General features: G+C 45.5%; 1 protein-coding gene across 2 annotated transcripts in view; it reads left to right on the forward strand.

Moving 5' to 3' along the window:
• ATP9A (ATPase phospholipid transporting 9A (putative)) overlaps positions 1-15210 on the forward strand; it is a 132110-nt gene that overhangs the window by 74809 nt on the left and 42091 nt on the right. For both annotated transcript variants that reach the window (XM_059038930.2, XM_067013810.1), the window contains exon 14: positions 5044-5256. In XM_059038930.2, the coding sequence (XP_058894913.2) occupies positions 5044-5256 (213 nt within the window). The remainder of the gene's footprint in view (positions 1-5043; positions 5257-15210) is intronic.

Genomic DNA, 15210 nt, shown 5'->3' on the forward strand with positions numbered 1-15210 from the left:
ATGGATAAGTACAAATAAAAAACATTGAAATCACCTGTATTCACATCACTCAGTGATAGCCAGTGTGAACACCTGGGTGTATAAAATGCCAAGCCATTTCTCTGCCTTTGTGTGTCTGTGGAGATGTGTACTTTGTTTCTCTCTCTTCTGTTCCCTTTTTTTCTTTTCAAGAAGAAGGCATCATATTTTTGTAATTCTTTTAAACTAGAGTTGAGCATCAAAACTGTAAAGTTTAAAAATATGTATTGGGCTCTATTCTTTAAGTGTCAGGAGCCCAAGCATATATATATACTTCTTAAAATCTTTACTGGTTGTTCAGAGAGGCATTTCTGGTTAAGAACCACTGTTGGAATAACGCTGTCCAGCTTCTTTCTTTTCACATATGTCATATGATTATGACCCTTTTTAGTGGTTTTATAATAGGGCCAGGACTAGGTAGGGTTAAGGAGAGTGAGGCATGCACCCAGGGAGCAAAATTTATTGATGGCAAGAAAACACCGTCATCAAGACAAATCATACTGTAATGCAATACTTAAAAAACTCAAAATTAATGCGGAAAATCCAAATCTTAAATTGACAGTATCCAATTCAGCATTCTCACAGTTTGGCCACACCATCCTAACCCCGGTTTTACGGTGGCCGTGGCTTCATGTCCGGTTCTCAGCCTTGGCATATTGACATCTGGGCTGGGTGATTTCTTGCTGTGCACAGGACCACCCTGTGCACTGTACGGTGTTTAGCAGCATCATCCTTGCCCTCTACCATCTCGATGGCTGTAGCACACTCCCCCGGCACCTGCTTTGTCACACCCTCAAGTATCTCCAGACACTGCCCAGTGGGGGGCAAAGTCTCCCAAGTTGAGAACCCCTGTGTAATGTGTGGTTCAGTTTCAGCGAATTGAAATTTGTTGCCTCTGTCGTGCGGAAAGATGTGTACAGCTGAGCAAGCAGTAAACGTTGTGTTTATGCGGTCACTTAGCGTGTAAGGCAGTTAATTCACTTGCAAGTGGTAGCTCGCAGCCTGTCTCTGTGGAGGTGGATCTTTGAGGTTAATGCGTTACCAGCTCAGAGCTCAATTTGGGGAGTGAAGGAGGCCTATTGAAACAGGAATTCCTTCTCTTCAATAGTGTATTTTTACCAGTTGCAACCCATCCATTGTATCTGGTAATATTATGAATGTTCGTCAGTGGTGATGTTTTTATTGCATTTGGAAAGAAAATTGATATTCATGGTGACTCGGCATTTAATTTCTGTATTAGTGTTTCCTGAAATACAGGCTGGAGTTCTCATTGGGAAATGTCCCTGCCATGGATTATTAATGAGAAACGGAGGTCTGTTTTTTTCACTGAATCTCCGTGTATCGTTTGTTGGCTGGGCTGCCCCAGAATGACTGAAACGTCACAAGGTGCGAGATATCCACCGAAGGGCCCAAGTCAGAGGCCTTTGTGTACGGAGATCTTGATTCCTCACCCAACTTCTGACCTCACATGGGGCTATTTTGCCCTCCCTCCTTAAGAGGGCCAGTGGTTTCCCCTCCAGGGCAAAAAGAGTTGTAACCTGTCTCTGTGGATACCACATCTGTTTTTATTTTCCCCTGGTATTTTTTAAGTAAGAAGAAATGTGTGTAGGTTAAAGGGCCTATGGGGAGGAGGCTAGAGATAAACACTGTACAATGTGAAACTCTTCCATATGGGGAATGTGAGGATGTTTGAGGACTGGGCCTCAGTACGAGTACTAGCTGAGCTCCTGGTAATTACCAGTGCCGTCATGGTATATGTGGGTTGCCATTTGGTGTGTGGATGAGCCTTTTATTTGCAAATTAAAAGAGAATTTCAGAATCGGTGGTTGTGACCCCTCTTCCCTGAAACATCTTAGTAGGAAGGTGGGATAAGTATCAGTTTAAGAGAGAGAGAAGTGAACGTGGAGATAGTGAACCAGCCTGCCTGTGATGTTGGTCCAGGTCAGTCACTATCATTTTCTAGTTGTCAAATGGTTCCCTGATCTGAGAGTGAGGTCTTTGCAAAAATCTGGGCTGTGTTTCTCTTTTTTGCCTTGCCCTAGTGTGGTTTCACCTGGAATGCAAAACCCCAAAGCTCTGTGTAGTCCCAGATTTGAAATATGAGTGGAAATATTCGACTTCTGTAGACAGAATCAGATTGCTTATAAAATCTGAAGGTTTGTGGAAGATGCCCTGAACTCAGCCTTTCATTCAAATCCACTGTTACTAAAACTTGCCAGCCAGAGCAATTACTTTGTCAAAGGTCTTGTTATTGCTCCTAATGTTAAGTAATAATTTGGTCCAGGTGCTGGGGAATGTGGGCAAAAAAATGAAGACATGCGTCCATGGCTAGAACATAAATTATAGAGTTTAGAAAAAATGTTCTTGATTTAGTCTCTCCCGGAGAGGGAACCTTTCTGTAAATCTTCAGGCCTCGTTATAATTTTAAAGTTAAATTCTTTATGATTAAAAGCACTTGGCAAATAATGATTCATTTAAACTGTAGTTCTGATATATTACTCTAATTATTGTTACCATGCCGTGCCCTTTGGCCTGGAAGTGAAACTCGTGTCCTCTTGACACCAAAGGTTAACAGAGCAGGAAGCCAGAGCAGTGTGTGTGCCTGCATGACCAGAATAATTTAGTAATTGTCTAATTACCTGAGGAGTATAATGCCACTGCTAAAAATAGTATTAAAAAATTAAATGAAAGTCATTTTCTTGTTTCTCATAACCCATCTGTTCTCTATTTTGGGCAACCATGTGTTCATGTTTATGAAACGTGATTCATTCTAAAAGATCCGATGGCTTCTGCTCTGTTGGATAAAATACGTTTTTAATGGAACACAGCATTCAGTAACTTCACAAACATCTCCAGCTTCCGAGACTCAGTTGTAGAGGCAGGAAGACTATTGTAGTGTAGGTCTTTTGTCCTAAGCTGTGACTTAAAATCTGGAACTGATGTTGGTCAGTTTGATATTTATTTCTTCTTAGAAATGGAAAAAAAGTTCATGACAAATGAGGACTTCTCACCAGTATCTTAGGAATATTAAGTTGTTCATTTGTTCAACAAATATCTGTTGCTAGTTACTACTGCCCTTGGTACTAGAATTCAGTAGACAAGCTCTCTGTTCTCACGGTCTAACGGAAGAATTATCAGGTAAAGAATCCAGTTTTAGCCAGTGGAGACAATAACACACATGGTAACGCAGAAGCGTGGCTCCCAGTGGGGTGGGCACAGCGGGCAGCATGGATTACGGGGCTTGGGGAGGTGTCTTTGAGGAGGAAACATTGAATGGAAACCTGAATGATGAGGTGGAGTGAGCTGGCTCTGCAGAGATGTGGGAGACAGTGTTCTAGGAAGTGGGTCCCATAAGTGCAAAGGCCCTGAGGCAGGAAGGAGGTTGGAGAGAGAGGCTAATCAGGTGGGTCATGGGAGGAGGGCACCTGAGTGTTTTCTATTGAACACTAACTCATAGACTGTTGACAAGTTGTCTCTTTCTAGTGGTCTTAATTTTTTATTGTATTTTAAGGCAGTAGAACCCCTTTATTCAAAGCTAGGCCTTCATGGTACCCGGTGTGTAACACAGATGGGTATGGGGTTGCTTGTCCTCCACGTTTGATGGTGCTGAGTGGGTTTCTCGGGATTTCTCTACTCGGCACGTGGGTTGAAAACCACCCCCTAGCCCACTCCTCTCATTTGCAGGAAACCGAGACCCAGAGGGCAGATGGCACTTGCTCAAGGTCACACAGCTGTTCACACCCACCCGAGAATCAGGCTCAGATTTCTCAGCCTTCAGTACTGTTTTTACCATGTTCCGCAAAACCTTTTCCCCAGCTTAACCCATTAGGAGGCCAAGCTGTATGTTGAAAGGTATGAATGAAGGGATGGATGAGGGCTGTGTAAGCAACAGAACTGCTTCTTAGACAAGAGTTAGGGTCCGTGGCCAGTGTGGAAGGCAAAGCTTGAGCACATTTAAGTTTACTCCTGAAAATCTACCCTAAGTGGACTTCTAGGTACCATTTTGCAGTGTGTTCAGCCAGCCAGACTTCTTTCTGGTTGTTACTGATATTATCCCCGGACCTGCCCTTGGTTGCTTGTTACCCCCTAGAGTCCCCGTCCATACTGTTGTCTTCATTTTTAAAAAAAATTTATTTATTTTTGGCTGTGTTGGGTCTTCGTTGCTGCGCACGGGCTTTTCTCTCTAGTTGCGGCGGGCGGGGGCTACTCTTTGTTGTGGTGCGTGAGCTTCTCCTTTCTGTGGCTTCTCTTGTTGCGGAGCACGGGCTCTAGGCGCGTGGGCTTCAGTGGTTGTGGCGCACGGGCTTGGTTGCTCCGCGGCATGTGGGATCTTCCTGGACCTGTGATCGAACCCGTGTCCCCTGCATTGGCAGGCGGATTCTTAACCACTGCGCCACCAGGGAGGTCCCCTGTCTTCAACTTTAAACTGAGAGGAATGTACATTTAAAACAGCAGTTCTAAACCGGGCATGATTTTGGTCTCCATGGGCAATTGGCAACATCTGAAGACAGTTTTGTTCTCCTGTTGCAACTGGGGGCTGCTTCTGGCATCTAGTAGATGGAGGCCAGAGAAGCTGCTAGCCGTCCCACTATGCACAGGACTCTCCCCCTGCCGCCAGCCCCAACGGAGAATTATCTCCCCCAAATATCAGCAGTGCCGAGGTCCGGAAGCCCTGGTCTGAAGCAGCAGCATCACTTGAAGTGTAATGGGGCCCCCACTCGGTCAGAGGCCCCCAGCAGCACCCAAAGGAAGGCACGTTCACATGTTCCCAGGTAGCGTCACCCACATTCACTGAACTGTCATTTTCTCCTCTATTTATTTTGCATTTTTGTTTTTGGCTGAGCACCCGTGACCGGATCCCAGACTCACACGCCCTCATGTCAGTGTTACTGGAAACACCCCCAGAGTGACGTGTGTCAAGAGCCGCTGAAAGAGAAGCAGCGACTCCGCAGTGTCCTCCTTCTTCCCTCTCGAGGTCCTTCCGTGTCTCTGGTCATCTTCCTCGTTGGTTTCTTCTTCTCATAGCAATCCCAGGACCCGCCCGCCCAGAAGGGCCCCGCGCTCACCACCAAAGTGCGGAGGACCATGAGCAGCCGCGTGCACGAAGCCGTCAAGGCCATCGCGCTGTGCCACAACGTCACCCCCGTATACGAGTCCAACGGTGTCACCGACCAGGCCGAGGCGGAGAAGCAGTACGAGGACTCCTGCCGCGTGTACCAGGCGTCCAGCCCGGACGAGGTAAGCCCCGGGCACGCGGGGTGCCCTGCCCGTTTCCCACCCGCTGCCGGTGGGGCCACCTGTCGGGCCAGCAGGATCCGGGACGATGCTGGGCCGCTAGGGAAACAGGCCGGCAGATGCCTGCAGCCCTTGACCTTCCTCTAGAAGGAGTAGCCCTGGACTTGAGGCACATCCTGAGTTAGGAAGCAGCGAGAGATCTTGTTTTGTGGTTCGGACGGCCAGCGCGTAAGGGGCACAGGTCCCATAAAACCACATTTAAAAAAAAAAAACAGGTTAATTAGGATATAATCCACATACCATACAATCGCCCGTGTGACAGATACATACGGGTCAGTGGTTTTTAAAAATAGTATGTTCATGGAGTTATGCAGCCATTTCCACAGTCGATTTTAGAATCGATTTTTGTGACACTTTTGTCAACCCAAAAGGAAGCACTCCGTGCCTGTATTCCCATAGACTCCCACCCTCCCCCCCTCCAGCCCCTGGCGACCACTGACCCACTTTCTATCTGTGTAGATTTGCCTATTCTGGCCATTTCATACAAATGGAAACATACACACACGTCTCACTTCGTTCACTTAGCATGTATTTTCAAGATTCATCCATGTAGTAACATGTATCCATACTTCACGCCTTTTTATGGATGAACAGTATTCCATCGAATGGATAATACTGTGTTTTGTTTATCCAGTCTTTGGTTGATGAACATTTGGACTGTTTATATATTTTGTGTGTATATTATATATATATATGTGTGTGTATTTTCTCTGGGGGGGGTGCTATTGTGCTATGAACACGTGTCCAGGTTTTTGCGCAGACATATGTGTTCATTTCTCTTGGGGTACGTATGGGAGAGGGATTGCTGGGTCACGTTAAATTTGTGTTTCGCCTTTTGAGAAGCTGCCACACTGTTTTCTAAAGTGGCTGCACCGTTTTAAATTCCCACCTGCAAGGTACGAGGGTATCGTCCCTCCTTTTGATTCTCGCCGATCCAGTGCGTGTGAAGTGAAGTCTCATTGTGATTTTGATTTGTGTTTCTGATGCGAAAGGTTAATAACGTTGATAACAGTGAGCATCTTTTTATGTGCTTATTGGCCGCTTTATGTATCTTCCTTGGAGAAATGTCTATCCAGGTCCTCTGCCCACTTTTAATTGTGTCATGTGTCTTTTTTTTTTTTTTTTTTTTTTTTTTTTTTGCGGTACGCGGGCCTCTCACTGCTGTGGCCTCTCCCGTTGCGGAGCACAGGCTCCAGACACGCAGGCTCAGCGGCCATGGCTCACGGGCCCAGCCGCTCCGCGGCACGTGGGATCTTCCTGGACCGGGGCACGAACCCGTGTCCCCTGCATCGGCAGGCGGACTCTCAACCACTGCGCCACCAGGGAAGCCCTATGTGTCTTTTTGTTATTGAGTTGTAAGCGTTCTTTATGTATTTGAGATAAAAGCCTCCTATCAGATACATGGTTTCCAAATATTTTCTCCCATTCTATCTTTTATGTTCTTGATGGTGCCCTTTGAAAAACGTGGGAGTGTTAAATTTTGATGAAGTCTAGTAAGCCACATGTTTTTTGTGTCTAAGCATCAACTCTTGCTAAAGCTGAAAGGATTCATTTAATTCTGTGTTCAAGAGCATAGGACCTGGTAGTTTTACCAGCCTGTTAACCTTTTTTTTGTCTTTCCAGTCTTCCTTCTTCTCTTTTTTCTTTCCTTAAAAAAAAACTTTTATTCTGATTATGGAAGCAATTTTTTGTAGTGTGAAAAATTTGGAAATTTCAGAAGAATATAAAGAGGGGAGGGAATGGGTTATTTGCAACTTCACTCATAAAAGGTAACAATAGGTAACTTCCCTTGAGTATTTGGTACACATCAGGTCCCATTTGACGTACTGTGTGTTATTCATTAAATCTTCCCAGTAACTAAGAGGTACTGTGATTATCCCCATTTTCAGAAGAGAAAAGTCAAGGACAGAGAGATTAAATATTTAGCCTCAAGTTCCTAGTTTTCTGTTGTTTTTTTTTTTTAAGAGTTCAAAGTATAGTGGCTTTTCTTTTCTCTTATTTTTTAATTGAAGTATCGTTGATTTACAAGATTAGTTCCAGGAGTACAACAGAGTGATTGGATATTTTTAGAGATTATACTCCATATAGAGTTATTATAAAATATTGGCTATATTCCCTGTGCTGTACATTACATTTTTATATCTTCCCTGGATTTTATTTTTGACTCTTTAATTTTGAAATACTTTCAGATTTTTGGAAAAGTTGTAAAATTAACACAAAGAAGTCCCCTTTACCAAAAACTTTACTCAGATTCTTCAAATGTGAACCTTTCCTGCTTTTGCTTTATCTTTACCTTTGAAGAGTAAGCTTCAGGCATGATCCCCTTTTATTCCTAAATATTTCCTAAGAATGCTTTCCTAAATACCTCCCTAGAAAACAAGGACATTTATCAGAATCAGGAAATTAACGTTGATATAGTACTGTTATCTAACTTGCAGATCTTATTAAAATTGCATCAACTGTGCCACTCACTTTTTTTTTTTTTTTTTTTTACAAAAAAAAAAAAATTTTCCCTAGATCAGTAACCAATCCAGGAGTACACACCACATTCAGTTGTACCGCCTCTGGTGTCTCTTATTTTTATTTTTTAAATTTATTTTTTCTTTTTGGCCAAGCCGTGAAGCATGTGGGATCTTAGTTCCCCAACCAGGGGTCAAACCCATGTTCCCCTGTGGTGGAAGCTCGGAGTCATAACCACTGGACCATCTGGCGTTTCTTTTAACCTGGAACAGTTCCTCAGCTTTCCTTGACCGTCACAGCCTTGACTCTGTTGAAGAATACAGGTTATCTGTTTTGTAGGGTGTCCCTCAGTTTGTATTTGTCTGACATTTTCTTATGATGTTGACTCAGTTTATGCATTTCTGGCACTGTCCTCAGTGCAGGGTATCCGGAGACGCAGGATGTTGGCATGTCTAGGTCTCGGAGATGCTAACTTAGGTTTCTTGGCTAAGGTGGGGTCTCCCAGGTTTCCTCCTGGTAAACTTGCCGTTTTCTGTGGCTGACTTACGTTACACCACCAGTCCCCTAAGTGACAGTGTCAGGGCTTTAACCCGGGGAGTTTGTTTTCAGAGCCCAAACTCTTAATCCTTTTACTAAACCTTTTTTCAGAAACCACTAAATATTAATTTTTATTAATTTGATATATAGCCCCTCCACTAGGTTTTCATGTATGTTTTTCTTCAAAAAATGAGCATTTTAATATAGTTATGGGTTTGCCTATATTTGTTTTTTTTCACTAATATTTTATCATATCTGTTTCTCAATTTTCTTGAACATTATTAAAACACAGTTTTTCAGATTCACTGCCTGCGGTATAGACCCTAATTTCTTCAACTGTTCTCCTATTATTGGAATTTAGGTTATTTCTTTTTTTTTTTTTTGCTGTACGCGGGCCTCTCACTGCTGTGGCCTCTCCCGTTGCGGAGCACAGGCTCCGGACGCGCAGGCTCAGAGGCCATGGCTCACGGGCCCAGCCGCTCCGCGGCACGTGGGATCTTCCCGGACCGGGGCACGAACCCGCGTCCCCTGCATCGGCAGGCGGACTCTCAACCACTGCGCCACCAGGGAAGCCCAGTTATTTCTATTTTTGAGCAACAGTATTTATAAACATTTGCAGTGAGTAGCCTTACACTTGCTATTTTTAGAAATGGTGTGACGGGGTTCGTTAATTCACCAGGTATTTTTGAGTGCCTCCCGTGGGCCAGGCACTGTGGAGTCTACGTTAAACAAGGCAGCAGCTCACACCCCTTGGGGCGGCAGGAGTGAGACCGTTGCCCGAGCGGGTTCCTTATCCTCACTGTGTGTCTGTGACATGGGACCCACAGGAGGGTGTTGTGAGGCCCTTAGTATGTGGCCAGTAAGTCCTGTGGGTCAAACTGAATGAATATGTTCAAGGCTCATGACGTAAATTACCAGAGTGCTTCCTGGTATTATTATTATTTTTTTAACCATTTTACTCTTCCACCAGTGTTGCAAGGACTCCCAGTTATGATGATGATGATGATGATTTTTGTTCATTTTAAGAAGGAGGGAGGGGCTTCTTTGATACGTGAAGTGTTTTGGAGGTCTGGGCTCATCTGAGAATATCCGTGAACCAGTGGTTGATGTGATCGTGCGGGCGGGGGGGAGGGTGGGGGGGGGTGGGGGAGGGTGGCACAGTAAGTATCTTTTCCAAAGATCAGAAACGGCAGGACACTTAGGTGTGTCTTTCCCTGCCCAGTCTCTTCTCCTCCTTTTCTGGGGCAATGGAATGTGTCCCCTGGGAGATGACTCCTCCTCATCTGCTTGGTGTTTGTGGAAGAGCTCAAGCTGTGAAGCCCAGTTCATCCGTGACCATTGATATTTGAACCAGGCTTTTTAGGGGTGAAAAATATGGTAACCCTTGGCCAAATTCTGAGATGGGAGTTGTGTGCAGAGAGAAGGGGGAGGTGGAGGATGGCTATGGATGAGCCTGCTGAGACTTGTGCCCTGGAGCGTTTAGTCTGCTTGATCTTGCCTTTCCGTTTGGAAATGGGAGGAGGATACCATTGAATGGTCTGGGTGACAAAGGACCAGATTCTCGGTAGTTATGGACTGGGGACCAGTAGCTTGTGGGTATTTCATAGAATTTAAATTAAATGTTGGTGATCCGATCAGCACTTGTGCCTCTGGGCTCCGATTGGCTATTGACATGCATATGTGACGGTCTTTAATGCCTGTCCCACACCCCTGGTTCCCACTGAACTTTGATATATTTGTTTTAGGGCTGTGCAAAGATTTTTCCATGAAGGTAAATCTTCCATGGAATGCTTTGTGCTTTTCAGCCCCTTTTTGTTAAAGAGAAGAGCCCTTTATCTCTGCTGTCCATTAATTGCCTTTGGATTCAGATTTGTTTTGTTTTTCTAAGATTCTGAATAGCAGTTTGCTTTTTTTTAAAAAAGGTATTTTCTTTTGGTCTTTGGTGTCTTCACAGAGGTCGGTCGGTGTTACTTTCTTGGTTTCCTTTTCCCCACAGCTTTATTTTTTTTAAATTATACAGTCATTTCATGTTTATGATAGAATATATGAAAATGTAGAGAAGAAAAAAAAGTAAACCATAATCCTACTAACTGAAGGTATAACCACTGTTAATATTTTACTCACCAGCCTTTTAAACTACTTCAAAAGATGCGTACCTCAAAATACAAATCTGTTTATGTAAATATACTCTCTGACAGAAAATAGGTTAAATCTAGTTCCAGTGAAATCTTTCAAAAAGCTGTACCGTTTCCCGATCCCTGTGGGATTCCACGTAGGAGTGGCTGGGTCTAGAATCCTACCTTTGAAATTCTATATCAATAGAACCTGGCTGGTGCGGGCAAGGTCCATTGATGGAATACATACAGAAGCCAGTATCCTCTTTACTTTGGAGCTCCTGGAGTAATTTCTACCAGTTGGCCTAGGATTCATTTCCTGTAACAGAAAGCAGGATTTCCTAAATTTGTTTCCTGTGCACATTCCGCCTGGGAAACCTTGAAGTGTCTTTATTCAGCTATTGATTACAGCCTTGGGGGCACTGCCCCCCCACCCCCTCCACCCCCCGCCCCGTACAGTAAACTCCCAGGGGAAATGAGACAGATGTAATCTGGCCGGAGAGAAGTGGTCCGAAGATGCTTGGGAGAGCAGGCTTCAGCCCTGACAGCATCCCATCGTTTGCAGGATATTTGGCAGTGTTGGAGGTGGGGTGCAGTGAAGGGGGGGGGTCACTGTGATACGACTTTTAACGTATCCTTCTTGGCGTGAGTGGTCAAGGAAGTGCTCTCCTCCGAGCCGATAGAATCCACCCTGGGACTCGTTCATTTGTCTAAAGAAGTTGATACACATAACCTGTAATTCTCACTACGCAGTGATAACCACTGTTTATGTTCGGGTGTAGAGTTAACCCAGATTTTTCCTAAATGTGGGCATATATTTACAGTTGTATGTTTCTCTGGTACAGAATCACACTATAGTACAAGGAAGAAAGGAGGGTGAAGTGGGTTAAGTCACATCCTTGAGAAAGCCAGATGGTTTTTGTGGTCCTGTATGGTTTGTGTGTGCGTGCATGTGTGTGTGCGTGCATGTGGGCACGCGTACATATGTGCATGAGTGTGGGTGTGAACACATATGCACGTGATATGTGCACGGCTGCTGTTTGAGCATGTGTGGCGTGTGGATGTGCATGGGTGTGTGTGTGTGTGTGTGTGTGTGTGAATGAAAGTGGCCTGCTGTATGTGGCTGTGCCTTGAGTAACTCAGTGATTTCAGAGCCCTTAGTTACAAGTTCTGGGTAATGTGTAGAATGTTCTGTGTGGCCACCCCTGCTCACTGCGCAGAGCGAGAAGTCTATCTCCATCTTCCCCTGAGGCACCCCGCCCCCTCCTTTCTCACAGTCTCTGCACAGGGCCCCTCCCCTGACCTCTGCCTCGGAGCTACCCACTGTTCTCAATATCTGAGTACCTTTGCAGAGATAATTCTTTGCATATGTTAGAATTTTCCTCACCCTTTAATTATTAACCTATTTAAAAAATTTAAGAGCACAATTGTAAATTTCTGTTACTCATCCTTCTAAAGCATGTCTGTGTGTGTGGTGTCGCTGTGTGGGACGTCAGCTGAGTTTTGCTAAAATGTTGGGTTGCTGTGTGTTCTGTCATCTCGCAATGGCATTTCAAGACCTTCATTTCCACTAATTTTTCTGAAAGATGGGGGCAGCACACTACCCCTCCTTACCCCGCAGTGCAGCTGCGGGTCGTGTGTCACTGCCAGGGCGGACTTGATTAGCGGTGTGATTTTAAGCTGCACTCAGCCTCCTCGTAGGTAAAGAGGGGCTGATACATCACACGGAGCTCCTGGCCCTTAGAGAAGAGAGGGAGCAGTGAGGGTAGCGGTGATGCGGCCAGTGATAAGAAGGGGTCACCTGTTGTTTACCTGCTCTGTGCCAGGCACTGCCTTATGGGCATCCCTTACCACCCAGAATTACCGTGATCGTGCTGTTCGCAAATGAGGTATAGATTGGCTAAGGAATATTCCCAAGGTCACACGGCTGGCGAGATTAGAACCGGCAGCCCATGTCCAGAGGTGGGGCTCATAACCCCACAGGACCACGTCCCTACCCAGGGCATGACGGCTTGAAAGTGCTCTGTCAACTCACAAGTGCTGCAGAGAGTGAAGCACTTGGGTTTGGGGAGCTCAGGGCGGATGCTGGGTGAAGTTACAGAATGTCCAGTTAGTTTTTTACCTACTCCGGTCCCCTTGGGACACCTGCACTGAGCCAGTGTTGTGTCTGGGATCTCCAAAACTCAGTGTGGCACCTTTTGTGTGTGTGTCCATTCCCTCTTTTCTCATCTTATAAGCTTCCAAGCTTGGTGATAATAACCGTCTTCTGCCAGACCCCAGAAGCCTACCTTCCGAGTGTCTTGCCTTCACCGTCCATCCCTTCAGGATCCGGCCCTTAGAAGGGAAAACCAGAAAGGATGTGTTTCTCCTCTAGTCCACAGTAACCTTGAAATGGCCCCCTTGCAAGTGGCCGTGAGAGATGGGTGTAGAGTGAGTGGGTCTCTCCTCCAGACATCAGAGTCTGTAGATGGAGAGCATTCCTGCATCCATTAGAATGTCAGAAGCTGGGAGTAATGCAGACAGGGGTGATATAAGAAAAAGGGGTACACAGTGAAGGTACAGCTAATCTAGAAGCAGATTTTATTTTTAGTCCCCCCCCCCACTAATTATAAGAGTAACATTAGCTTGTTATAGAAAAAGAAAAAAAATTACAGGAAAAAAAAGCCAAATATGTTTTGGTGTTTTTCCTACCTATTTCTCTCCTGTATATATACGATGTATGTTCAGTGACCTTGATTTGTTCCCTTACATTATCCCTTTCCGGTAACTATCTATGGTAAGAATATTCTTCGTGGCTGCTCTATATTCTGCTGCTTAGATACACCACAGATTATTTTCTCTGTCTCCCAAGTGTAACGTTTAGGTGGTGCCCCACTCGTGGCTGTCATAAATAATGTCATGATGGAGAGCCTTGCTCATTCAGTCTCTCTGTACATCTCTCAGCATGCATGGAAGGTCCCAGTTGTCTCATTTTGCGTTTTCTTAACCCTGTTGCAAAGAGTGAGGATAAAAACTGTTGGGGAAAGGTAAGCCCGTGGCCTTGAGGGGGGCCGGCAATCTCCCGCCCCTTTGCAGCCTTGGGGTTTTTTTTTCCGCCATAACCACATCCCTGTCGGTCCCCTGAATGCCGCCTCGTATCTGAGCCTCAGCTCCAGGCCTCGGACAATGCCAGCATTCAGAGGTGTGCACGATGGAGCGTGGAGCGTTGACCCAGAGAGATTTAGGAGGCTGGTGGGGCTCCACCATCACGTTGCCAGGCCCTTGGACCTGGGGGTGAGGTCAAAGAACAGCGGTCAGGAGCTTAAGGAGAAAATCCTCCATCAATGTTGTGTGTTAACCACTGGGGTAGAATTTTGAAATAAGATTTTGGTTGCTCAGAAGATAGGGGTCCTGTGTAAGGCAGGACTGTGGGATTTGGGGGGCACTGTAGAAAACGGTCAAATGAGCCTTCCTTGGTATTAGCTCATCCGCGGCCATACATGCAAAAGTCCTGTCCCCTATCACATTGGTATTGGTCCAGAACGGACTTAAGTAAATAGTCGTTTCTAAGTGGCTAAATTTTTATGGAGATGATACCATTCTTCCTTTTCAAATACTTGTTTTTAATCAGAGTTAAGTCATAAGAGGCTGAATTTCAAGTATAGGATCAGGAAATTTGGATCAGGGAGTGGCCTTGTATTCTACCACCTTGTCCACTGATTCTTAAAAGTAGCAGGCTGTGTTTTGTTTGCTCCATGCTGTGTTTAAAAAAAAAACAGCAATCAGGCTTCCCTGGTGGCGCAGTGGTTGAGAGTCCGCCTGCCGATGCAGGGGACGCGGGTTCGTGCCCCGGTCTGGGAAGATCCCACGTGCCATGAAGCGGCTGGGCCCGTGAGCCATGGCTGCTGAGCCTGCGCGTCCGGAGCCTGTGCTCCGCAACGGGAGAGGCCACAGCAGTGAGAGGCCCGCGTACTGCAAAAAAAAAAAAAAGAAAAAAAAATCAGCGTCTCCTGAGAAAGATCAGATCTGGAAAGACTGGGCCCAGTTTCTACCTGGCAGCAGTTGGCCCTCTCCCCCAAACCCTGGCCCTAGGTGGCCGGCCCTGCCCCTGTTGGCATTCAAACCTGCAACCACCATGTGGCACATTTTGGAACCTACTTCGTAATAAAGTAAAGAATATCTAGGTCTGTGGATATTTATAACTTGAAAGGCTGGCTTCAGGCAGACTGGCCATTCTTTGTAAGCCTGGGTGTTTATCGGATTGAATGCCCCCAAAGAACCGCTTTAATCAGATAGCAGATTCATGCATGTTCTTATATTTCATATGCATCCTGCTTTTGACAGGAATTCAAGGCTCTTTAGCCTGTCTGGCGTAATTCCCAAGCACACATTCCCAGGTACAAAGGGAAGATTATTAAAGCTTGTCACAGGTGGTTCATTGCTGACCAACAAATGATGAAAAAGCCCTTTCATGGACAGCTCTGACAAGAATTCTTCAGATAGGCTTTTTTTTTTTTTTGGAGGTGGAAGGGTGGAGTAGGAGGCTCTGTTTTTTTAATTTCCTGACCCAAACCAGACACACACAGCTGACTCGTGGAGCCCAGGTCCCCCGCTCTGGCCCTTTCTTGGTTTCCAGCATTTGCTTTTGCCTCTCATTTATTTATTCATTCATTTACCTTACGAGGTCTCTTTTTCTGCTGCTCTTCTGACCTCCGGATAGTCCGACCCGAGGCCCCCTGAGACCCCAGCTCTGGCTGTTAAGGACAGCGAGACTCAAGACCCTGAGATTGGGACTTCCCTGGCGGTC

This window comes from Kogia breviceps, chromosome 14, assembly GCF_026419965.1.
Source record: "Kogia breviceps isolate mKogBre1 chromosome 14, mKogBre1 haplotype 1, whole genome shotgun sequence".
Classification (NCBI taxonomy): Eukaryota; Metazoa; Chordata; class Mammalia; order Artiodactyla; family Physeteridae; genus Kogia; species Kogia breviceps.